This window comes from Lithobates pipiens, unplaced genomic scaffold (genome assembly GCF_037356315.1).
Source record: "Lithobates pipiens isolate NorthernLeopardFrog02 unplaced genomic scaffold, aLitPip1_a1.2 Scaffold_8, whole genome shotgun sequence".
NCBI lineage: Eukaryota > Metazoa > Chordata > Amphibia > Anura > Ranidae > Lithobates > Lithobates pipiens.
The window spans coordinates 93,114,728-93,141,716 of NW_027507903.1; the positions used below are offsets into that span (position 1 = coordinate 93,114,728).

General features: G+C 43.8%; 1 protein-coding gene across 13 annotated transcripts in view; it reads left to right on the top strand.

Moving 5' to 3' along the window:
• TJP1 (tight junction protein 1) overlaps positions 1-17,359 on the top strand; it is a 738,699-nt gene extending 721,340 nt beyond the window's left edge. For all 13 annotated transcript variants that reach the window (XM_077473241.1, XM_077473242.1, XM_077473245.1 and 10 more), the window contains one exon: positions 15,619-17,359. In XM_077473241.1, coding sequence (XP_077329367.1) covers positions 15,619-15,713 — 95 coding nt within the window. In that variant the 3' untranslated portion in view covers positions 15,714-17,359. The remainder of the gene's footprint in view (positions 1-15,618) is intronic.
• The last annotated feature ends 9,630 nt before the right edge of the window (positions 17,360-26,989 follow it).

Sequence of the window (26,989 nt, forward strand, 5' to 3'; positions counted from 1 at the left end):
GTCTGCCGTAAGCCAGCCATACGTTGCTCAAATTTCAGCCAGTTCAGGAGAGACTGGCCAAATTTTGATCCATGTATGGGCACTAAGCTATCTACTGATCCACTTCTATACAACAGCCCTGTTGGATTTTCCCTGCTCTATCTGCGCCCCAGGCTTTATTAAGCAGCACTGATCTGTGTATTCTGATGGCAGGGAAGTCCCCCCACCATCAAAATACAATATCTAAATGGTAAGGATTCCCCCCATACACACATTTTGATGTGGGCGGCAGAATCCTCCCAATTTAGATATTGTATTTTGTATTGTTTTTTTTTTTTGCTTGTTTTTTTTCCAACCCCCCCCCCCCCCCCCCCCCCCAATAAACTTTGTATGTGTGACTGGCACTGTAAACGCAAATTTTGTTTGTGGAATATGAAAACTCTAGAAATTGCCTATTTTTCCACCATCTTAACTGTCCGCAGAATGCTGGATCTTTTGAGAGCATTCTATGGATCGCTATATTTAAAGCGATGTTCCACCCGAAAGTGGACCTTCTGCTTTAAGGCCTATAGGCTTTTGTTTGTGAAAGGTACCTTCTCCCACTTGTGTTCCAGTCGCCTTAGGCGATTGGAAGCTGATAGTTCTCCTTCCCGAAGTCTTCTGGGACACGACGGGTACTAGAAGACTTTGAGATCAGTCAGAGTGAAGTGCAGTGGGCACTCGGCTGGAAAACCACAAGCTGTCGCAGCCGGGTGCCCATAGTAGAGATACTGGCACTGCCGAGAGAGAACACGGCTGCGGTGAGTGCACCGTTGGATTCTGGGACAAGAGAGTGTTTATTAAAAGTCAGCAGCTACAGTTGCTTTTGTAGCTGCTGACTTTTAATAAACAAACAAATGATTGGAACTCCGCTTTAATGTCCCTCATGACAGGGATCAAAATGGGGTGGTTAATCGCATTTACCACTTGTGGGCGATGTTTCCATAGTTTGCAAACAGAATCTGTACATTAGTGTTTTTAGTTGTAGGTTGACGTCTATTATGTGTGTGTGTGTGTGTGTGTGTGTATATATATATATATATATATATATATATATATATATATATGTATGTAAGTAATTGGGTGAAACGCAAACCTTGCTCCTATATTCGTTTTCCTCATATGGAGTTAAACTTCACTACCAAATGGGTTGCAATTCGGTACAGGCAATATTGTGAATTCTATGTTTTCTACAATGCTAAACTCCTGACCTAGGAAGCAAAACTGCTATGAGATGGCAGAGTAGCTTTCTTGGTTGTGCAATGTGGCAGAGGTATTTAACTCACAGGACTGGATAAACAAATGGATCGTTCAACAGCAGTTAATGCATTATATTACCAAAAGTAACGCCTGCCTTTACACTCATATGAACTTTAATGGCATCCCACTCTTTATTTGTAAGGTTCAATATTGAGTTGGCCCACCCATTGCATTTGTGAGGTCAGGCACTGATGTGGATGAGAAGGCCTGGCTCGCAATTCATCCCAAAAGTGTTCTTCATTGGGTTGAGGTCAGAACTGGCCAGTCAAGTTCCTCCACCCCAAACTCGCTCATCCATGTCTTTATGGACCTTGCTTTGTGCACCGATCCAAATAAATTGGTGGAGGAGGAATTATGCTGTGTGTTTTTTTTTAGGGGTTGGGCTTGGACCCTTGGTTTCAGTGAAGAGAACTCTACAGTAACTATACAGCTTCCAGCACTGTTTTGTGAAGTTTTAACCTTCTGGGATGTTCTACTATGTGTAGAGGGTGTTGGAAAATTGGAGTTTATAAGGTACACGCAGCAGTGGGCAGAAGGGGGAGGAGAGTGTTGTGCATTATGGTCTTTATGGACCTTGATTTGTGCACTGGTGGGCAGTCATGTTGGAACAGGAAGAGGCCATCCCCAAACTGTTCCTACAAAGTTGGGAGCATGAAATTTTCCAAAATGTCTTGGTATGCTGATGCCTTAAAGCGGTTGTATACCCTCTGAATTATTATTATTTTTTTAACTCGCCTGCAAAGGAAAAGGCATAATGAGCTAGTATGCACCGCATACCAGTTCATTATGAAATACTTACCTTAGAACGAGGCCCCGACATCTGGCCCGATCCACGCCGAGGGAGCTGACATGTTCCCTCTGCGTTTCTTCCGAGTATCCTGGTTCCGACGCTGTGAGTGGCCGGAGCCGCGATATTGTCACTCCCGCGCATGCGCACGGGAGATTTCTTCCCGGCAGGGTCCGGAGTCGGCCGGACTTCCAGCCGAGAATCCTCTGTGCACATGCGCCGCTGCCATCAGCAGCGCATTGCGAGGGGGAATATCTCCTAAACCGTACAGGTGTAGGAGATATTTTTTTCACCTACAGGTAAGCTTTATTATAGGCTTTCCTGTAGGTAAAAGTACCTAAATCGACTATACAACCACTTTAAGTGTTTCACTCACTGAAACTATGGGGCCAAGCCCAGTTTTTCTCTTCCTTTCTTTTGAAGGCTGTAGCTTCAGAAGAGCAGAGAGAATTATTTGAAAAGAAAGAATTGTGGAACACTTTAGTCAACATTGCGATAACGATTCTTGACGATTAATTGTGCAGCTCTAGGAAGCTGTAAAGGAACTTATTGCCCACAATGGCCAGTGTTGGCCTTGTTGACCAGTGAGAACCTCTACTTTGTTCCTAGACCTCATCCTGCAAGAAAGGAGCTTCAAAAGGATATTCATTGGTCAAGTGCAGTCATATGGCCAGCACTGGCCAATGAACGCTTGCCTTTGCTTACAGTATACTGTTACACCTCCAGCCCAGGGTGTCAGGACAAGTCTGATCATTGGAGGCTGAGTTCCCAACATAGCTAGAGAACTGACCACATTGTGTTCTCCTGATTTAGTGTGGGAAGTTTTTAATAGGAAAGCAGAGGGACTGGCAGGAACACCAGGCATTTCACACAAAGGAAGAGGTTACTTTTTCATATAAGTACATGGTAGAGCAGGTACATATCAGGAATATGAAATGTTAAGTTTTCTTCTTTAATTCACCCTTTGGTGAAAGGTGCACTAACCCTTTAACCACTTTCAGACCGGACCATTTTGCTGGTAAATGACCAGAGGTCTTTTTACAATTTGGCACTGCGCTGCTTTAACTGGTAATTGCGCGGCCATGCAATATTGTACCCAAACAAAATTTGCGTCCTTTTCTTCCCACAAATAGAGCTTTCTTTTGATGGTATTTGATTGCCTCTGCGATTTTTATTTTTTGCGATATAAATGGAAAAAGACCGCAAATTTTGAAAAAAAATGATATTTTCTACTTTTTGTTATTAGAAAAATCACATAAATTCAATTTTAGTCATACATTTAGGCCAAAATGTATTCAGCCACATGTCTTTGGTAAAAAAAAAAGTCAATAATTGTATATTTATTGGTTTGCGCAAAAGTTGTCACATCTACAAACTAAGGTACGTTTTCTGGAATTTACGCAGCTTTTAGTTTACGACTGCCTATCTCAGTTCTTGAGGTGCTAAAATGGCAGGGCAGTACAAAACTCCCCCAAATGACCCCATTTTGGAAAGTAGACCCCCTAAGGAAATTGATAAGTGGCATGTTGAGCCCATCGAATATTTTATTTTTTTGCCTCAAGCGATTGAATAATGACAAAAAAATAATTTTTTTTTATTTTTTTTTCACAAAGTTGTCACTAAATGATATATTGCTCACACATGCTATGGGCATATGTGAAATGACACCCCAAAATAAATTCTGCTGCTTCTCCTGAGTACGGGGATACCACATATGTGGGACTTTTTGGGAGCCTAGCCACGTACGGGGCCCCGAAAACCAAGAACCGCCTTCAGGTTTTCTAAGGGCGTAAATATTTGACTTCACTCCTCACTACCTATTACAGTTTTGAAGGCCATAAAATGCCAAGATGGCACAAAACCCCCACAAATGACCCCATTTTAGAAAGTAGACACCCCAAGCTATTTGCTGAGAGGCATGTTGAGTCCATGGAATATTTTATATTTTGCCACAAGTTGTGGGAAAATTACAAACTTTTTTTTTTTTTTCACAAAGTTGTCACTAAATGATATATTGCTCACGCATGCCATGGGCATATGTGAAATGACACCCCAAAATAAATTCTGATGCTTCTCCTGAGTACGGGGATACCACATATGTGGGACTTTTTTGGAGCCTAGCCGCGTACGGGGCCCCGAAAACCAAGCACCGCCTTCAGGCTTTCTAAGGGCGTTACAGTTTTGAAGGCCATAAAATGCCAAGATGGCACAAACCCCCCCCAAATGACCCCATTTTGGAAAGTAGACACCCCTAAATTTAGGGGTACACTAGTGAGACTAGGTAATAAATGGCGGGTGCCCTGAAACTATAAAAAAAATAACTAACCAACCAGCGTCACCTGTAACAGTTATATGGTGATCACTGGTGAAAGGGTTAACTAGGGGGCAATCAGGGGGCTTTATGCGGTAGTATATGGGGGTCCCTGGCGCTATAAAAAGCTGCGGCGAACCTAAATACCTACCTGCCTAACTAGCGTCACCTGTGACACTAATACAGTGATCAGAAAAACGATCGCTTATTAGGCTGGGTTCACACTGGAGCGATGTGGGAACGCCACGAATGCGCGGCGGGTTCCCGCATCACATGCCTCCCGGCGGCAGTTCACACTGCCCTATGCGAACTGCTGGGAGTGTCAGTGAAATGTTAATGACACCCCCAGATCAGTTCGCATATCGCAGTGCGAGCTGCAAACTCGGATCGCATGGTGTGAACACCCATGCGATGCGATTCTGCTGCGGACCAAAAAAAGGGTCCCGTGCGAGTTTGCAGCGGGTGCGGCGGGTGCAACGCGAATTCAGCCATACTATCTGTATGGCTGAACTCGAATCGCACAGAGATCGGATGTGATTTGCACTGCAGTGCGGTGCGAATCACATCCGTTCTCATAAACCGCTGCAATGTGAACCCAGCCTTAGTGACACTGGCGACGGGGGGTGATCACGGGGTTAAACCTTTATTGGGGGGGTTAGGGGGGTACCTTAGAACTAAAGGGGGGCTAACCCTAACTGCCCTAACAGTTATTACAGTCACAAATGACACCCGCCGGGTGATCAGGGGGTTAAACCTTTATTAGGTAATAAATGGCGGGTGCCCTGAAACTATAAAAAAAATAACTAACCAACCAGCGTCACCTGTAATAGTTATATGGTGATCACTGGTGAAAGGGTTAACTAGGGGGCAATCAGGGGGCTTTATGCGGTAGTATATGGGGGTCCCTGGCGCTATAAAAAGTTGCGGCGAACCTAAATACCTACCTGCCTAACTAGCGTCACCTGTGACACTAATACAGCGATCAGAAAAATGATCGCTTATTAGGCTGGGTTCACACTGGAGCGATGCGGGAACGCCACGAATCCGCGGCGGGTTCCCGCATCGCATGCCTCCCGGCGGCAGTTCACACTGCCCTATGCGAACTGCTGGGAGTGTCAATGAAATGTTAATGACACCCCCAGATCAGTTCGCATATCGCAGTGCGATCTGCAAACTCTGATCGCATGGTGTGAACACCCATGCGATCCGATTCTGCTGCGGACCAAAAAAAGGGTCCCGTGCGAGTTTGCGGCGGGTGCGACACGAATTCAGCCATACTATCTGTATGGCTGAACTCGAATCGCACAGAGATCGGATGTGATTTGCACTGCAGTGCGGTGCGAATCACATCCGTTCTCAAACCGCTGCAATGTGAACCCAGCCTTAGTGACACTGGCGACGGGGGGTGATCACGGGGTTAAACCTTTATTGGGGGGTTAGGGGGGCACATTAGAACTAAAGGGGGCTAACCCTAACTGCCCTAACAGTTATTACAGTCACAAATGACACCAATGCAAAAAAAAAAAAAAAAAGCAATTGGTGTCACTGTGACTGGGGGGGCAGGGGTAATTGGGGGGGTGATCGGGGGGTAAAGGGGGGGTGTGAGTGTGCCTGGCATGTTCTACTGTATGTGTGGTGTGTTGGTGCAACTCACCGAACCTCTCTCCTCGGTGCCGGAACGAAAAATACCGACACGGAGGAGAGAATACATCACTTCCTCTCCTGTGTTTACATTACAGGAGAGGAAGTGATGTCACGGAGGATTTCCATTCGTCGAGAGCGATCGCGAGGGGGTGGCCATGAATGAATGGCCGCCCCCTCATCCCGGATCGCTCTCGAAGGAATGCCGACCGCCGCAGGCACCGGGGGGGGACCCGATCGGGCCCCCCACCCGCGGGCAGGCAGGGACTTATATATACGCCCATATGCCTGCCCGTGCCATTCTGCCGACGTATATCGTCGTGCGGCGGTCGGCAAGTGGTTAAACTAGCGAATGCCCTTTGTAAGAAGATCTGTAAAATACACCAAAAGTGGAAGTATTTATTTCATTAGGACTGGTGCGGCCACTTGACCTATTTAGCATGTTAGAGCCAAGTAGTGCACCCCTCTTGTAAAAAAAAAACTGTTTAATTGGCTTGTATTTATCTGTTATTCCTAGCAAAACAATATACAGTATGTGGCTAAAGTACCAGCTCTGCATAATTAAAAAAATTAATAAAAAAATATTAAAGTATTTTTCCTTTTAAAAGAGAAATTTGGGGATTTCAAAATAACGATCAATCATACTCCCCTAGGTGGATGCAGCATCAGCCCCCACGTGCTCTATAACACCACCGATTGCTCAATTCTTGGTCTTCAGTGAATAGAGATCCTGGCTCTCTTCTCTGCCCCTCCAGCACCTACTGGAGCCCCAGGCTGTGGAGGGGGCAGGAGCGCTCAGACATCTGGGTGGATTCTAACATTAAGGCTGGGTTCACACTGCTGCGGGGGGAGATCCGGATGTGATTCGCACAGCAAATCACATCCGATCTCCGTAGCACTGCGAGTTCAGCCATACAGATAGTATGGCTGAACTCGCAGCTGTCCCGCAGCAAACTCGCACAGGACCCTTTTTTGGGTCCGCAACGGAATCGGATCGCATGGGGGTTCACACCATGCGATCCGATTCCTGTGCGAGTCGGCAGATCGCACTGCGATATGCCGACGGATCTGGGGGTGTCATTAACATAACATTGACACCCCCAGCCGTCCGCATAGGGCAGTGTGAACTGCCGGCGGGAGGTATGCGATGCGGGAAAACGCCGCGGATTCGCGGCGTTCCCGCATCGCAATAGTGTGAACCTAGCCTAAAGTCGGGTTCCCTTCAGAGCCTGGACCAAGTAAGTGATGGCAGCAGACAGCGGAGGGCTGAATACGCGTCTCTGGAGTGCATAACTAAGTACACTACACTCCTGTGACCCACAGAAAAAGTATAGCTTAAAGAACTTTCACCCTACTACTTTAAACTCTTCCTGCCCGCGCTATAGCCAAAAGACAGCTACAGCACAGGCCTAAATTGCTAGGAGAGCATCCATGTACGTGCATGAGCTGCCTGCATGTGGCTCGCTCTGTGATAAGCAAGTCCAAGAGACTGTCGATCATAGATCGGATCGATACCGACCCCTTACCCCTTACCATGTGATCAGCTGTCAGTCAATGACAGCTGATCAGATGATGTAAACAGAGCCGGTAATTAGCTGTCAGCATGGAGAGGGGACAAAAAAGCCAATCACCGTCTTCTATCAGAGGCACATCAGTCCCGAACAGGGAGAGCTGCTGCTGCCTCATCGGTGCCTACAAGTGCTGCCTGTCGGTGCAGCCTCATTGGTGCACGTCAACAATGAAGGAGAAAAATGACCCGTTTACAATTTTTTGCAGTTTTATAACAAGCTATGAAAACTTTTTTTCTCTACATTTTCAGGGTTTTTTTTTTTTTCTGTTTATCAAAAATAAAAAGCCCAGTAGTGATTAAATGCCACCAAAAGAAAGCTGCATTTGTGTGAAAAAAAATGATTATTTGGGTACAGCGTTGCATGACCGTTCAATTTGTCATTCAAAATGCAACAGCGCTGAAAGCTAAAAATTTGGCTGGACAGGAAGGGGGTTTAAGTGCCCAGTAGGCAAGTGGTTAAATTAGCATTCAGCTATATCTTTAATATTTGGTCACTCTTCTTTAGTGATTCACACAACAAATTGAAAACCCATCTAAAAGTCAGCACTGCACTATTGTAACACCGTCATTTTTAATATATAGATATATAAAAAGAAAACCTTGAAGAAGAGTATTGATGTGTCAGCATCATTCACAGGAAGTGTCATTTGTCCCTCTTGTCTAGTATGCAGTGGTCCCTGGTTGGAAAAAATCACATCTGCAATTGTTATTTTCATATGCCAAACATGAATTCTAAAGCTTGTATAAAAAGTCTTACATATTCTGGGTGCCGCACTTCAGATATACTTCTGAGCAGTTCCACAAGTACATTTTGCTGCGTGTGCTTGCTGTAAGAAATAATTTCCTCATATTTGCATTTTATGGAGTGTTTTTATAAACGGTAACGTGCCTCTCCAGCAGTAAAAAGACCACTTTCTCTATTTCATGAATCATGATTAAGTCATGAAAGTAGGTCAAGACATGATATGAAGAAGCTGAAACTGATTACAGTATTGCACAGATAGATGTTTTAATGATTAAAAATAAAACTACTCAATTGATCACCCATTTAATTGAACTTCATGTTTGAAGAGATTAGGAAAGCAGGTTTGGTATTCTGGCCACTGGATGGCGGTGTTCTGTTGCAAAGGACTTGTGGACTATACTGCAGCATTGGCTGTCATTTGCTGCTCATTGGTTGTACGGAAATGATTTCTGATATTGTAGCCGAAAATTACTATCTGTACTGTTTGGCATGTTGCCTTTCTTGGCATTAATGAACTTGTATTTTTCTTATGAAGCACAGCTAGTGGTAATTTTGGAAATTGAAGTAGTATTAATCATTTCAGTCTTTCTACCCCATTCGACATGTATATATCTAAATGTAGCAAGGAGTTAAAGGCATATTCTACCTTTTTTGTAAAAAAATAAATAAAATGCACCCATATTGTAAAGAAAAATGTGCATTTATCAATGTAGTAAAGTGTGTGTGTGCGCGTATATATATATATATATAATTATATTTTTAGGGCTGCAACTACAATTATTTTCATAATCGATTAGTTGGCCTATTTATTTTTATTTTTTTCTATGAATCAGATAATCACCTTAACAAAAGTGTGGTGTATAATTTAGTTGGTATGTAAAGTTTAAAATAAAAGGCAATTTTATTCTTAAATATCTCTATGCAGTGATAAATATAAATGACCAACTATATTGTTAGGGAGAAAAATCTCTAATCCACTCTTGAGACTACGGTAACAGACAGAAGAGAGATACTGTATATACTATTAGAGGTTGAATCTGGTAAATATCAGACTCGGAGATTACATTTTTTATTTATAGGAAAAAAAAAATTAAAGATGGTTTTGCAGATTTTCGGACAGAACTGTAAGATATGTATGACAGACGCCCTTGTCATAGGCAGGTGGCTTGATAAAAGCTCCCGGTCATTTATGCTGGCCATACAAAAACCATGTCCTCCCTCAAAAAATTCAATTTTAAGAATCTTCATTAGATTTTCTAATCATTAGTGGGGTCAAATCGACATTTGTTTTCAACCACAGTGATGGGAAAATACAAAAGGGCAGAATAGAAAACTTCTTGGTCAAAGGAATTTTCAGACAGTGTATGCGGTTTTTGTTCAAAAATTACATTCATTATAAAACTGAATGTTAAAAGCAAGAGAAATTTTCAAACGACCTTCTTTCATTCAGCGAATGTACAAAGATTTTTCGTATATTTTCGTCTGAAAATCATGTATGGTCAGCCTAAGGCTGGGTTCACACCTGCACACATGCAGTTTGCTTTTGATCTTTTTCTGCAGTGCCTTTTGCTGTATGTTTTTGCACATTTGATCCTGCTGTGATTTGCAGTTTTTTTTTATTTATTTTTTTATGCTTTCTTTTGCCCAATATGTTGTGGCAGATTAAAAAACGCAATTTGTGGCAACAATGCACGCCATGCTTTTGTGCAGCTTCTCCATTGAATTAAAAAAAGGAAAAAAAAACTGCTAACAAAGGGAAGGGGGGAGGAGTTTGATGACGTCTAAGTTCAACGCAGTTTTGCGTTGAAAAAAGTCCTTGACTCTTTCTCAAATATGCAGCTGCTGGAAAAAGCATAAATATAAATGTGCCCCATAGGAAACCCATGTTAAATGAACTGTAGTGTGTTTCTGCAAAAAACCCATAGGTGTGAACCAGGCCTAAGACATTTAGGAGCAGCAGCATGCTTTTTTTTTTTTTTTTTTTTTTTTTTTTTTTTCTAGTATCACCTGTCATAATGGGGTTAAATGAAAATTAGCCCTTTGTAGTACAAAAAGAGCAGATAATGACTACTATAAGGGGTTCGTTATACAGTGAAACAGTGATAGTAATAATATATACAAATGTTCGATTAATCAATTTTTTTTAAATCTATCAACTAATTTCGATTAACTATAACGCACATACAGATCCAACTACTTTTAGCTGATCTCCTTGCATTGCAACTCTGCATTAGTCAGTGGTAAATGTGGTATACACTATATACAATCACCCGACACTAGTTAGTTTCCACAATCCATGACTTAACTGCACAATTCACACAAATACGGTTTAAATTCAAACTGTAGCACTGACGTAAGTCATTTTTCTTTCCACAGTAGCGTGACAATCCCTCCACCTCCGGTCTAATGAATCACTCTCACCTTATGGCATGGACCCCTGTGCAGACAGATGGTCATGCAAGCGGGTATCAAAAGGGTTAACACGTACCATAAACTTCTCTCACGTCTCCTTAGATCTCAGCAAGGATGCCAGGTCATGGGTAGAAAGAAAAGATCTAGGTGCTTAACGCTTAAGTATAAGATTTCATTTTTGTGTTCAAACACAAACTACTCACATAAAGATGATAAAAGCACAGCATGTAAAGCTGACAATCGTGTTAGTTCCATAGGGCAGCAGCGAGTGACATCATGTGCATCTCCTCCCCGTACGCGTTACGTTAAATCGGAACTTCAACGTCACCGGACTCCTCCCCCCCCTTACCTTCGTTAGCAAATGGAGGCACTTGGGGAAGGGGGAGGAGTCCAGTGACATCGATGTCTGTGACATCACTGGATCTCCGACTGAACTACCTGAAGACCCGGAAGCTGGCGGAGAGGTGAGTACCGATCGAAAGAAATGAATCGATTGATCGAGGAATTAATCTTTAATTTCCACAGACTATATATATATATATATATATATATATATGGATATGATCATTTTAAATATAATGCACAATACTGGTAAAAGTTTACTTTAAATGTAATTGTAATGCCTTATATTACCTCTGTCTATCAGTCTCCACCTTCTCTGGGTTCAGATGCTGATCTTCCCTGCACAGTCTTTTAAATTATTATTTTTTTGTTTAAACAACAAACATGTTATACTTACCTGCTCTGTGCAATGACTTTGCACAGAGCAGCCCTGGTTCTCCTCTGCTGAGGCCCCCCACTGATGCTTCTGGCTCCTCCTCCTGCCTTCAGAGTGCCCCAATTGCAAGCTGCAATGTATAGTATAGAGCGCCCCATAGCAAAGTAAAAGAAAATTCTGCCTTTAGAACCACTCACTTCCTGCCCAGGACTACATGTTCTATGAGGCATAGCTCCTCACACATTCGCATTCACAAGTTCTCGGGCACTTACGTGTATGGACGTTGTGCTGCACTGTATTTCCTGATATGTGAAACAAATAGTGCATTCTGCATGCAGGCCAACTAATTGGCTGGCCGATTAATCGATTATGAAAATAGTTGATAATGATGGTAATGTTTGCACAGAGCTGCACCGAACCTCCTTCTCTGGAGTCATCCGCCGGTGCTTTCCACTCCTCCTGTGCTGTGTCTGCGTCATAATAAGACGCTTGGCGACGGGGCTACAGGATGGCACTATGTTTTCATTCTTTGCATGAAAGTTAAAAACTTTCAGTGTGCAGTTCCTTCTGCAGCCCTCCCTTATTCCCAACTGAGCCCCATCCAACGATGTGCACAAGAGCAGAAGCACTTCTGGGTTTTCTGCCTCCTCTTCGGCTGAGACACAGCAGCAGGAGACATTGGCTCCCACTGCTGTCAATCACAGCCAGTTGGGAAGGAATGGGGGCGCAGGGTCAAACCATGCTTTTTGTCTCATAGACGCATAGAGGTGGCTCGGGAGTGAGCACTCAAGTGCCCCCAGAGCAAGCTGAGGGGGGGGGGGGTCGCCCAGGAGCTCCAGCAGGAGACCGGAGAAGAGAAGGCTTGGTGCTTCTCTGTGCAGAGCAGGCAAGTATGACTGTTTGTTTATTTGTTTTGTAAATGTGAACTTTTACAAACACTTTAAATATGGTTGTAACGTGAAGCATAGTCAGAAAGGTAGATAAACATTTTCAAGCAGCAACAAAAATATCGTTCTTGTTTCGTAGTACAAAAGTGATCAGATTTCTAGTGCCTTAATGAAAAGACCCATGTATGAATGTAATGTATTTATGCGTATGCTGATTATAGTTGAGCTTAAAGTGGTTGTAAAAGCAGAATCCCCCCCAAGGCCCCTTTCACAATGGGGCGGTACAGGGGCGATATTAGGCCACTAGCGGGGTGGTTTTACCCCCTGCTAGCAGCCGAGAAAGGGTTAAAACCACCGCAAAGCGCTGCTGCAGTAGAGCTTTGCCTGTGGTATTGCCGCGCTGCCCCATTCATTTCAATGGGCAGTAGCGGTGAAGGAGCTGTATACACAACGCTTCTTCACCGCTCCAAAGATGCTGCAAGCAGGACTTATTTTTTATTTTTTTTTCCCATCCTGCCAGCGCACCGCTGGAGTATGAGGAGCGGCTCTTTCGGGGCGCTTTGCAGGTGCTATTTTTAGCGCTGTAGTGCCTGCAAAGCACCCCAGTGTGAAAGGGGTCTAATACTTACCTGAGCCCCATCTGGATCCAGCGATGTTGCACAGGAGACTTGGCTGACCAGACTCTCCCTCCTCATTGGCTGAGACAGCAATAAAGCGCCATTGGCTCCTGCTGCTCTCAAAGTCAGTGAGCCAATGAAGAGAGAGGGGGGTAGGGCTGGGCCACGACTCCATGTCTGAATGGACACACGGAGCTGCAGCTCATCTTGGGTCTCCCCCCATAGCAAGCTGCTTGCTGTGGGGGCAGGAGGAAGGGACCAGGAGCAGCAAAGAAGGACCTTAGAAGAGGAGGATATGGGCTGCTCTGTGCAAAAACCACTGCACAGAGCAGGTAAGTATAACATTGTTGTCTAAAAAAAAAAAAAAAAAAAAAAAAAAAAAAAGTATCACTTTTAACTCTTACGTTTTTAATGGTACTGCAGTGAATTGAATTCCTTCTGTTTTTATATGTGGGGAAACGTTACCTTAACCCCTCCACCCCGACCATACGCAAATATGCGGCCTTCGTCTTGAAGGGGTTGTACCGCGGTGATGTAGCAGCACACAACACCCCAGTACGTTTTTTAGAGCAAACTGCAAATTGGCTTTCTTGGGATAACAACTAATGCGGCTAGCAGCTGCTCGGCTGTTATCCCAAGGAGTGGGAGGGGACACCCCCTCTCTTTCGTGCCACCGGGAGGCCCAAGTGACCAGCCGGAGTGTCCGCTGGCTGGCCGGAGACCCAAATAATGCTGGAATCTGCTTCGATCAGGTCTTGGATCTAGTAACCCAGAAGCGATAACATGACATCGCTTCCAGTTTACTGAAGATTTATAGGTGCCAAATTTAAAAAAAATTACAATCAAAACTGCCAAACTTGGCGTTTTGAATGTTTTTAAATGCAAAGGAGGGATTTGGGGTCTTAGACCCCAGATCTCTTCACTAGGAGTACCTGTCACTGACCATCACTGTCACAAGGGATGTTTACATTCCTTGTGACAAAAATAAAAATCAGAAACAAAAAATTTAGAGAACGTGTAAAAAAAATAAAACTAGAATAAAATAAGAAAAATAAGAAAAAAATGTAAACCACTTCCCATCCTGGCCAATTCTGACACTTCGCTCCTACATGTAAAAACTATTTTTTTTTCTAGAAAATTACTCAGAACTCCCAAACATTATATAAAATTTCATTAATGAAAAAAAAAAGTAGTTAGCCTAATTTTTTTGTACAATATGAAAGATGTTACCCAGAGTTAATGGATATCTAACATGTCACGCTTTAAAATTGCGCATGTTCACGGAATGGTGGCAAACTTTGGTACTTAAAAATCTCCATAGGCGGCACTTTTTTTTACAGGTTACATGTTTAGAGTTACAGAAGGAGGTCTTGGGCTAGAATTATTGCTCTCTAACGTTCGCAGTGATACCTCGCATGTGTGATTCGTTTACATATGCGGGCACGACGTACGTATGCATTTTCATCTGTGTGAGCCCCCGGGGATGGGGGCGCTTTAGTTTTTTTTCATTATTTTTTTTTTTTTATTACACTTTTTTTCCCTTTTAAAAAAAAAATTTTTAATCACTTTTATTCCTATTACAAGGAATGTAAACATCCCTTGTAATAGAAATAATGCGTGACAGGTCCTCTTTATGGAGAGATGTGGGGTCTATAAGACCCCACATCTCTCCTCTCCTCTCCTCTCCTCAGGAAGGGATGAGATCAAAAAATAAATAAAAAAATTAAGATATCCCCCCTCAAAGTCCATGACCTTATATGTACCTTGGGCATGAGGTGGTTAAAGTGCCCCCTCTCTCCATACTTGTGGGCAGAAGTGAACGCATACGCAAGTCGCACCGCAAATAAAAACACTGTTCAGTTGGTTCGTTCCCGGATTTCGGCACCAAAAAAACACTGTTCAAACCACATATGTGAGGTATCGCCGCAATCGTTGGTGATAAAAAATAATTCTTGCTCTAGATCGCCTCTGTGTAACTCTAAACGGGTAACCTGTAGACATTTTTTAAAATGTCACCTATGGAGATTTTTAAGTATCGCAGTTTGTCGCAATTACACGAGCGTGCGAAATTTCAAAGTGTGACATGTTGGGTATCTATTTACTTTATGTAACATCTTTCACAATATACACAAAAATTGGGCTAACTTTACTGTTATGGTTTTTTTTTTTTTTTTTTTAAGTTCATGTAAGTGCCTTTTTTTCAAAAAAATTGCATTTGAAAGACTGCTGCGCAAATACTGTGTGACCTAAAATATTTCAGTGATTGTCATTTTATTCTCTCCGGTCTCTGTAAATAATAGGAAAAGGAAAATGATTAATTTTACTTCATCTTATATCAATAGTGTACTGATATTTTTCCCCCCAGGTATTGTACTGCATTTTTTAGAAATGGCCTATAGAGGGCAGTATTAGATCTTTTGAATTATAGCATGCGTTACTTGGCTTTAATGTTTATGAATGAATTTTACCATATACCAAGAATAAAAGAAGGAAGATATAAAGAGCCGTACATGTGTTGAAAAAAAAGAAATCCTCAAAGCTATTAAATGTATATATTTTTTTTTTTACATCATGGCGTAAGGAAAAGTGATGTGTTGTGATATGAATAATTAAAGACTAACCTTTCCTTTTGTTTTCCCAATATATCTACAGGTGATCCCAAACACTGGCAGAACAAATCACTTCCTGGTGATCCTAACTATCTTGTTGGAGCAAATTGTGTCTCTGTATTGATAGATCACTTCTAAGCCTACAGTGTAAAGATCAGAAAAAAATGTGAAACCTGCTTTGGACCTATTTATCTTTACACATCCTATTGAGTATTATTTGATCGCTAAATTACAATGGGACTCATTAGTGCTAGAAATTTTTGCCTGAACTTGCGTTTTACGGAGTAGACTTTAAAGCCATGGTCAGAATATGGGCCTCAGACATGACATATGAAGGTCATACCAATGTCGCACCTTTAGTGTCTCTTATAACAAATGCCTTTTTCAGTTGCTTTAGTTTGTCTCCAAAGGACCAATCCTGATAACACTACAATAAAGCCTGTTCCCAGAATGATACTTTAACCGGTCGCCCGATGTCACTGAAGGATCCTGCGTGCGTTTTTTTTTTTTTGTTGTTTTTGAATTTGATAGAAAAGACTAGCACTTTTACTTTTTATCAACTAGCATCTGCACCAGAACTCCAAGACGTGTTAGGTATGAAGGATCTACCAGTCATCAGTTTTATTCACGCCTATGCTGTGGAGATAGCTAAAACTCCCATTAGGTGTTCTCCAGCAGCAAAGATTTGAATGTTAATACTTTATTTAAAATACCAAATGCCATGATTGTGCTTAATGCCCAGCCCACCGCATAGTTCAGTTAAAAAAAAAAATAATAATAATTTATTTTTCTCCCCATTGCTGAGAGGGGCCTGAACATGAACTGTGGACCCCTTTAGAACTACAAGGTTTACAAGATTGACTGGTTCTGGTGCTTCTATGGATCTGTAAATTAACCATTTACTACACACATTTAACCAGCAGGGATGCCTTACCCTCATGTTATGATAGTCTTTGTTTCCTAATTCTCTGTTCTATGAAGTTCATATGGCTTTTTGCGCTTATATAGGGTAATGTGTAATGAAGAAAGATTGCTGAAAATTATGATTTATTGTGAACTCATTTTATGGTGGACTAGCAAGGAAGAAGTTAACCTCTGCAAGTCAACCCAGAAGATACTGAAGGAAATTGTATGTTTTCTGCTATGCATTTAAAAGAAAATTCTCAAAGATGTTACAATGCCTGTATATAAAATGCGTGCATACCACTTTTTGCTTTTGTTTTTGTTTATTTTTTTGTTTGTTATTTTTTTTTTTTCTTTTTTTTTTTTTTTCTTTTTGTAAATTTAACTTTTTTAAGCTTTACTTTTTGTAAAAAAAGAAAAATGAAAAAGAAAACCTGAACGTTTCTTAAGGATACCTTTGTACTCCTACCTTTTTTGAGCCTTGAACTTTGTAACATCTGCAGCAATAAAGCGCATTTCTACAGTACTCACCACAAGAACATTTTGAAGCGAAATGCACAAAAATTGCTATCTTTATAAATGCTGAGCATAACTCCTCAGAATTCTCTAGTTTATTATCTTTAAAAAGTATTCCTGCTGCAATTTGTGATAAGGATTCTGTATAATGTGCCCTAAAATGTATTTTTTTACTAATAGACAATTTATTATGGCACATACGCACGGTTTCAGTAGAAGATACAGCACTGCATTCTCCTAATCAACTATTAGTTCTTCACGTGTGGCTGATTATTATTTTTTTTCTTTGCAGTTATTAAAAAAAAAATTACACATTTCTAAATATACAAATAAAACTGGTTTTAAAATAAAATAAATCAAATATTGCTTGAGTCTGTGGTTTGTTTTGACTGCATTTGGATCATGGTAGTGTTGTAATGCATCCAGCAGGTAGGCTGTGGGAGGTGAGTGCAGTGCATAAATGGTCCCACCAGATCCACAGTCTTCCCATTCACTGCTTTAGGGTTCTTTTCTAAGCAACTTTCAGGTTCTGCTAGGCCGTGCTGTGACTTTTCTCCACATGGTTTGGGGTGTGAAGAAATCTAGGGTGGTAAACAGACTGGGTATATTGAAGTGTTACTAAACCCACAACCATAAAATCAGTCTGTATATGCAGTAAAGCATGCTTGTTATAATCACTGTGGATTCTGAGGGGGTTGATCCTCTGCATTGTGTAAAAAGGCTGTTTGAGCCTGTCTTCCCTGATCCTCCCCTTCTTGCATTGTTCCCAAAAACTCTCCGGATAAGACAGAGTTGGTGGAGTCAGTCTGCACATGCTCAGTTTGGTGTGTATTGCTAGAGTGTTATTTTTATTTTTTTGGGGGGGAGAGTGCATGTGATCAGCCCAGGGCCAATCAGCACTGTCCAGACAGGGGTCCTGCATACTCGTAGAACAGCCATTGCAGTATGAAATTGCCTCCTAACAGCTTTAACCATACACTGTAGATGTCACAAGACTGCTATATACTGCTGATAAGAAACGGTATTTGGAGGTTTATATTTACTAAAATTATTGCATTTCCATGTTCTGTGTACTGTGGGAGACCAGATATAATGAATGCAGGGTCCTGGGTTTAGTAACACTTTAAAGTGGTTGTAAAGTTTTTAGTTTTGTTTATTAATAACAAACATGTCATACTTACCTGCTCTGTGCAAGGGTTTTTCACAGAGCGGCCCGGTCCTCCTTTTTTGGGGTCCCCCGGTGGAGCTCCTGGCTTCTTCTCTTTGGCGAGTCGCCCCACAGAGAGCCGATTTCCATCTGGACACCCGTGCGGGCTTGCTCCGAGTCTTGCTGCTGCGTCCATTGAGACAGGCAGCAGTACTTGGCCCCACCCCCGACTCCTGTGTCCCTTTTATTTGATTGACAGCAGCTGGAGCCAAGGGCTTCTGCTATCAATCTATCCAATAAGGACTCAAGACAGCAGTTGGAGTTGTTGGGCTCATGCTCGCCGCTGAAACAATTGGGTTCAAGTAAGAAAAAGGGCTCTGGGGGACAGCTGCAGCACAGAAGGTTTTTAATTTTAAAATCTTTTAAGTAGCACTTAAAGTATAAGTAACCCCCCCCCCCAATTGTTTTCAACCAAGGAAGCTGCCATCTTTGCCACTGTTTAATCTACAACTGCCATGATGCTGCACATGTGATCAGTTATAACACCAGCGATTGGATGGTTTGTCAGTTTGGTTGAACGCACAACCAATGGGAGTGTTGCATTTCCGGCACGTGCCGTAAATGAAACTGTTTTATGGATAAGTTTACTTCCTCTTTAAATGAAAAGTCCAGGCATATACAAGCCATAGGTATAGCTAATGATCTACATCAGAGTTTTTCCCTCTAACTCCAAAAGTGTTTTACTAGTGACAAATGAATTGCCAGTTGATGAATAATAATCTAGATTCCTAATGTCAGAATTTTTCTGTAGATCAGGCAGATCTACATGTAAATCTACAAGGGTATCAAAGTGCTTAATAGTATTTTATCTTGCTCGTTTTACACAAAGATTTGCAACTTTATCCAGATATTACACTGCTAACATAAATTTCTTACCCAGAATGTATAAGTATACAGTTGTTTGCATATCCTGGCATAATGACTGATCATGCCAAAAACTGTCTTTTATTTAAGGATGGTGATCATATGAAGCCATTTATTATCGCATAGTCTCTGGCTCCTTTTTAAATCCTAGTGATGACAGAAATCACCCAACTGGCCCTAATCAATTTTGCATACTGTAGAATATTTGGCCTTGGTACAGGCACACAAGGTGACACATACTGGTTAAAATGGCAATTAAATGTTAATTTCCTACACCTGTGCCTTTTTGAATTGCAAATCGTTTTTGTGTATGAATAGTCAATGAGTTTGTTCGCACTCACGTGGGTGCACAGAGTAGGCTAGATACTGAGCCATGTGGAGCAGAAAAGAACTGTCAAAAGACCTGTGTAACAGGTAATGGAACTTTATAAAGATGGAATAGGATGTAGAAAGATATACAAAGCCTTGAATATGCCAGTCATTACTCTCAAATCACTTTATAAGAATTGGAAAATTCGGGGATCTTTTGATGCCAAGCCAAGGTCAGGTAGACCAAGAAAGATTGCAGCCAAAACAGCCAGAAAAATCATTTGGGATACAAAGAAAAACCCACAGGTAATCTCAGGACAAATGCAAGCTGCTCTGGAAAAAGACAGTGTGGCAGTTTCAAGAAGCGTGTGACGATACTTTATCAAAAATGAGCTGCATGGTCGAGTTGAAAATGCCTCAACTTCTGTCACCCTCTAAACTGGAGTGACCAGACCGAAATAGAGCTTTATGGTCGCAACTCTAAGTGCCATGTTTGGAGAGGGGTCAAAAGGCCTAGAGCGACTATCTCCACTGTGAAGCATGGTGGCGGCTCACTGATATTTGAGGGGGGGGGTGGTTGAGCTCTAAAGGCATGGGTAATATTGTGAAAATGGATGGCAAGATGAATGCAGCACGTTATCAGAAAATACTGGCAGACAATTGGCATTCTTCTGCGCATGGGATGCTCTTGGACTTTCCTGCACAACCGTGACCCTAAGCACAAAAAGGTGAAGGTTCTGGAGTGGCCATCACAGTCGCCTGCCCTAATATCATCGAACAACTCTGGGGAGATCTCAAATGTGTGGTTCATGCAAGACGACCAAAGAGTTTTCATGACCTGGAGGCATTTTGCTAAGACAAATGGGCAGCTATACCACCTGCAAGAATTCTGGGCCTCATAGACCACTATTAAAAATGATTTTATGCTGTCATTGATGCTAAAGGGAACAATACACAGCACTAAGAACTAAAGGTATGCAGACTTTTGAACAAGGGTCGTTTCATTTTTTAACTTGTTGCTGTGTTTTATTTTAGGGTTTGCCATTCTGATATGACCTACAGCTGAATATGAATTCCATAAGAAATGAAAGGAAATGTGTTTTGCCTGCTCATTCATGTTTTCTTCTGATACATACTGTATTTTACCAAGGGTATTTTCCAAGGGTATGCAAACTTTTGAGTTTGACTGTATGTGCAGAGCCCTTTTCTTTAATCGTACATCAAAGGACACAGCCATAGTAATTACTATGTGGGTTATAATCCACCTTCAGGTGATGGACACTGGCACACCATAAGACAGGAAGTTGCCTCCCTATATAACCCCTACCACTAATGGGAGTATTTCAGTTTTTTCATCAGTGTCTAAGGTGTTGGTCACGAGTAAAGATGTGATGTGCTGAGCTCCTCTGGAGCAATTCTTGCTTGGGCTAGCTATGCAGCTGGATCCATTCAATGTGTCTTTTAGGCCACGTTGACTGGTACCCAGGCCTCGTATCCGAAGAAATTGACCAATAAAAGTTTATTGAAACATTTGACATCACAATACAGTGCAGTAAAAATTAAGGAACAGTCGTGGGATCAAACCCACGATGCATAACAAATTATATCGTTCAGTCCTAGATACCAATACAGAGAGCCTTATATTTCGGTAACATTAAGCATCCTGGAGGGGAGGCCCGAGGAAAAAGGAGACCCCCTCCCAACATCAATCAGGACCTCTGTAAATGCGGTATCTGATGAGGTAATCGCCCATAAACCCCCGATGGTCCATATAATAGGATACTTGCAAATGGTGGGGGTGAATTTTAAGTGTCTATAAGGAAAGGGGAGAAAAGAAAGAAGGGTAGAGAGTAAAAGAAAAGGTGGTGAGCACCCCGCGACGGGGGAGGTGCGGAACAGAAAAAGTGAGAACCTGTCAATAACCTATCTTGAGTACACTAGTTGGCTTCATAACGGCAATAGGGATGTTACATTATAACCATCACATAACCCCAATTCAGGATGTGAGTTAGTTGAGAACCGAAATGTAAGGCTTAGCTTAATTCACATGAGACCATTGTACTACTAAACAGACACGTGCATAGCTAATATAGGGTTTCAACCGCTTTGAAGTTTCGCAAAAGCATCAGAGTATTTAAAGGTAAACCAGGGTCTCCATAGTCTGTGAAATTTGTCAGTCCGTTCTGTAGCCATCGCCACCGTTTCTTCCATTTTATACAGGGAGTCCACCTCCAACAGCCATTCCCTCAAAGAGGGAGGGCGCGTGGTCTTCCAATGTCTGGGAATAATCGCCTTAGCAGCGTTCAGCAAGTGGCGCACCAGTGACTTTTTGTACTTGCTTAACGAATAGCTGGAGATGTGGAGTAAGCAGCATTCGGGGGTAAGGTCAATGCCCGTCTCCGTGATGGAGCGAATCTGCGAGCAGATCCCGTCCCAGAACCCTTTAAGGCTCGGGCAGCTCCACCATATATGTAACATATCACCGCCATCACCTCCACATCTCCAGCAAGATGCTGACGTGCCTGGGAACCATCTACTAAGTCTAACTGGCGTGAAGTACCAGTTCGTCAGGACCTTATACGCCGTTTCTTGTGTGCTAGTGCTTATAGAGCATTTGTGTGCCAATATGCATGCATTACTCCATTGTTCGCCCGTAAAGGTCTTGGAGAAAAACCTCTCCCAGTCCAGTTTATGTCTGGTCGAGCAATCAGTCCTGGAGGACTGTAACCAATTGTATATCAGGGATGTCGCCCTTCTCACTGGTTCACCCGTGATGCACAATTGTTCAAACCATGTTTGTTCTCTCAAAAAATGCGGTCTGTTGGTCGCGCAGTGGATATAGTCATGTAGCTGTCTGTACTGCCAGTAAGTGAAGTGTTTTGCCTGCAAGTCCTGTGCCAGTACTGGAAAGGTTTTAAGTTTGTTCTTCTCCAAGCAGTGTGTCACAGTCGTGGGTGTCCCATCAGCCTTATGTGGGAAAGACACCGTAGAGTGCCCGGACGCAAATGAAGAATTGTGAGCTAAGGGTGTTAATGGGCCTGGAGTGGATGCTAATCTACACCGACGTGATGCTTCCCCAAAGGCTTCCAGAGTTGGACCTATCAGAGGGTGTGACACAAGCATGGCCGGTCTAGCCTCCTTCACAACCCATGGCAGGAATCTCAGTGGCGTATCTGACAGGCCAGCCTCTAAGCTCACCCAGTCTTTAGTCGTGGCGTGGCAATTCCAGTCCAGTATGCGAACCAAATGCGTCGCATAGTAGTAGAGTCTGAAGTTTGGGAGATTGATACCCCCTTTTACCTTCGGCAAAGTCAAGGTAGAGAGATTAATTCGGGGTTTCTTGTAGGCCCATATAAAATTTCTCACTAGTGCTTGCAAGTGAGTGAAGAACCTTCTAGGCAACTTAATGGGAAGTGTGTGAAAAAGATATAGTACCCTCGGCAATATTGTCATCTTAATAGCAGCCGCCCTCCCGAACCAAGACAACGGGTGAGTGTGCCATGCCTGTAGGTCCCCACGTAAGTCACCCAGAAAGGGTTGGAAGTTTTGTGCGTATAGACCGTCTGGGTTGGACGTGAGCCAAATCCCTAAATATTTGAGTTTGTGATCTACCCACTTAAAGGGACAATTAGACTTGGCAATCCTCAGGCACGCAGGACTCAGGGATATGTTCAGCGCCTCCGATTTCTCGCAGTTAATTTTAAAATTTGAAAGGTAACCAAAAATCTCAAATTCAGTTAGTAAATTAGGGATCGAGATGTGGGGCTGTGACAGTAAGAATAGAAGGTCGTCCGCATAAGCGGCTAGCTTGAAATGCGAAGGTCCCCGCCTGAGGCCACTAATGGAAGGGTTTGTATTGATCATGCGGATGCATGGTTCAAGTACAAGGATAAATAATATTGGCGATAACGGGCAGCCCTGGCGTGTACCGTTGCGTATGCTTACAGGTTCAGAAAGAGCCCCATTTATTTTTAAACGAGCCGTCGGGCGGTGGTACAGCGCCGAGAGCCAAGCCAATAGTCGCGTCTGAAAACCCACCCGCCTGCAAACCGCGAACATAAAGTCCCACGCCACTCTGTCGAAGGCCTTCTCCGCGTCCGTGGACAGGAGAAGGCCCTCGACCGCGCTCCCCCTCATACAATGCAGGAGATTCACCGCCTTGATAACATTGTCCCGAGCCTCTCTCCCGGGCATAAAGCCTGCCTGCTCCGGACCGATCAGTGCGGGCAAGAATGTGTTCAGCCTAGTAGCTAGGATTTTTGACAGTAGCTTTATGTCCAAGTTGAGCAGCGAAATTGGCCGGTAGCTTGAGCAGGCGTTAGGGTCCTTCCCTGGCTTGGGAAGTACCGTAATGTGTGCCAAGTTAAAGGTCGGTGGAACCTCCCAGAGCTCGGGAAGGGAGTTCAGGGCCCTCAATAAGGGTGGCACTAAAAGGTGTGCAAAGGTCTTATAGTAAATGGCGGAAAAGCCGTCCGGGCCTGGGCTCTTCCCGGTTTTTAATGATTGAATAGCCTGCGTGAGCTCCGAGGCTGTAATAGGCCTGTCCAGCTCCCCGGCATCCTCTGCCGAGAGACCTGGCATGCCACTGCTTTGAAGGTACTGTTCTATAATCTCGCGTCTCGACCCCTCCACCCGAGCTGGTTTATGCGGGGGAGGAATGTTATACAGCTTCGAGTAAAACCCGTGAAATTCCGCCGCAATACTGTCCGTATCTTGAACCAGCCGGTTCTCGTGGTTCCTGATCTGGGTGATGGTATGCGAGGCCCGCACTCCTCTCAAAGCCCGTGCCAAAAATTTGCCACTTTTGTTACCGTGTTCGTAGAAGAAGCCCCGGCGGAAAAACACGATCCGCTTGGCCTGTAGGTCTAACTTCTCCTGGAGAGTCCTGCGTGCCAGCAGGAGGTCGTCGGCCAGTAGCATTGCCACTGATCTCTTGTGTTGTGCTTCCAAAACCCTCACTCTAGCAAAAGCCTCCTTTAAGTCCTGTTCTGCCACTCTCTTCCTCTGTGCCGCCAATCCCATCAGTCTGCCCCTAAGGACACATTTGTGTGCCTCCCAAACCGTCATATGTGAGACATCAGCAGTCGTATTTTCACTGAAATAGTGTTGTATGGTCTCCCTTATCTGTTCCAAGGTCGGGGGGTCCGTCAACAATGCGGGGTTAAGTCGCCAGTTACTCGTCTGTCGGCGAGTCGGTTGTAGTGTTAAGGTCAGGGAGATTGGTGCGTGATCAGACACCGATCTCGTCCCAATGCGTGCGTCCAATATAGTGGGTAGGTCCCTTTGTGTCAGAAATAAAAAGTCTATGCGGGTGTACTTGTTGTGTATAGCTGAAAAGTAAGTGAAATCCCTACCCTGGGGGTACTTGACCCGCCAGGAGTCCATCAGTGCCATGGAATGCAGCAAGGATCTTATCTTTTTAAGTTTGCGGTATGAAATTGCAGACTTGCCGTCTGAAGTATCCAGAAGGGGGTCCAACGAAATGTTGAAGTCCCCCCCCAGGATTATGCACCCCGTAGCAAACCCAGAAAGCTCATCAATCAATTTCTGACAAAAACTCACATGTGCTACATTTGGGAAATAGACATTCGCCAGCGTGACAGGGAGTTCCCCCACCTTCCCCTTGAGGAAGAGGAACCGTCCACCAGGATCTGCCAATTGCTGAGTGAGCTCGAAGCCAGAGTCCCGGCTCACCAAAATCGAGACCCCTTTAGTTTTCGTGTCAGGGCTAGCTGCATGAAAAGCTTTGGGAAAACATTGGTTGGTCAGTTTAGGGATCTCACTAGCCCTGAAATGTGTTTCCTGCAAAAACACAAAGGACGGCCTCCCCTTCCCCAAGTGGCGCAACAGTTGTGACCGTTTTTGTGGAGTATTGAGACCACGCACGTTGTGCGAAATTACGGTAGGGTTCCCCCCCAGAGCAGAGTAAATCATCGTGTAGCAGGAGGGGAGTCGAGTGAAGGAGAGAGAAAGTGAGATTCAGAGAAAGAAAGTGGACGAGGGGAGCAAGGAGGAAGCCACAGGAGGTAGAGGGAGCAGAGGGGGGGGGGGGGCAGGAAAAAGAGAGAGGAGGGACGGGGGGAAAGAAAAGTAGGTGGGGTAAAAGACGGGAGGGGGGAAAAAGTAGCGGAAAAAAAGGTGAGAGCCCACTAACCGACACCTAGAAAGTGGGACACACAAAAAAAAACTGGTAATTAGCCTCTGGAGAGCAGTCCCCAGAGGTGATTTCTAAGAAGTGGGACCGTGAAATGACCCACCGGATGACAACCCCAGCAAGCTAGGAAGGTCAATCACGGGGTCAACCCACGGTGTCCCTTGTGGGGGTAGTGGGAGTAACACCCAGAACTACGTCAACAGTCCAGATCCCCGACAATCCGGGACAGGTGGTCTGTTCCAAAGTATCTGCTGCTCTCCGCGCCCCCCCAGCCCTATGTTTAACACGCTAAAACTAACCAAAGTGCAACATAAAAATATCACCATAACCGTAATACCCGGTAGCGGGAGTAAACCTGTGTAACGCCAGCCTGTGGCACCTGAAATAGTTAGTTCAGTTGACCGCTGCTGCGGGTCTCGAATTCCATCCGTAAAAACATAGCAATACGACATGTCTCCAAGCTCGATGGGCAGGGGTCAGGCAGTAGCAAGTCAAAGGCCACAATTGTGCAAGTGATAAGTCCAACTCCAGCGTCTGTTGGGAGAATGCATTCGGAAGGCCTGACCACTCAGAGCCATTTTGCATAGATACATAGTGCAAAAGGAAAGGTAAGTCGATTCGAGCCCTTCGTGTATCTGGATAATGTGCCCCTGCACGTCCAGCAACCGTTCTCCTGTAGGTGAGTATGCCGAAAAAACAAAACGAACCAATCCCACGAACGAAGAGAAAAGATGCCAGAAATCCGGAGGGGAAGCAGCGACAGCGAACGTTTAAAACGAAACCCTTGAAACCGAAGAGGTGCACGTCTAGACTTAATCGTTCCTATAAATACGAAAATTCAGGCGGAGCATCCATGGCCGAACGAACCTCATTCTGGAGCCGGATTCATCTGCAGGGCTCCAGGCGTGGAGGAGCGTCGTGGGGTAGCGCTGGAGCCTGGAACAGGTTGTTTCAGGAACTTCCCCCTTTTGTGCGGAGGTTTTGAGGGAGTAGAGTGGGGGGATCCCTGAGCGGCCTGAGGGGCAGGCGCGTAGTGAAATTCCCTGTACCAGTCGGGCAGCTCAATAGAAGGCAGTTGAATGTCTCGACAAAATCCTGGCAGCTCATCAGGGGTGCGTAAGTACAATTGTCTGCCCGAATAAGTCACATTCAAAGCAAAGGGGAATTTTCACTTATAGGGAATGTTCTGTCTCCGTAAGGCCTCCAGCAGGGGGCGCAGCGCACGCCTGTTGCTCAAAGTAATGGGGGAGAGATCCTGGAAAATGGAGATTTCAGTGTCATTAAATGTGATATGGGCATTGCTTCTTGCTTTCGCCATAATGTCCTCTTTCAACTTAAAGTCCGAGAGGCAACAGATCACATCCCGTGGGGGGGCCGCTTCAGCAGGCCTGGCTCTCAGGGCTCTGTGGGCCCTCACAAAGTCAATTGGAGTGTCGGTTTGGCGCTCCAGTAGCTCATTAA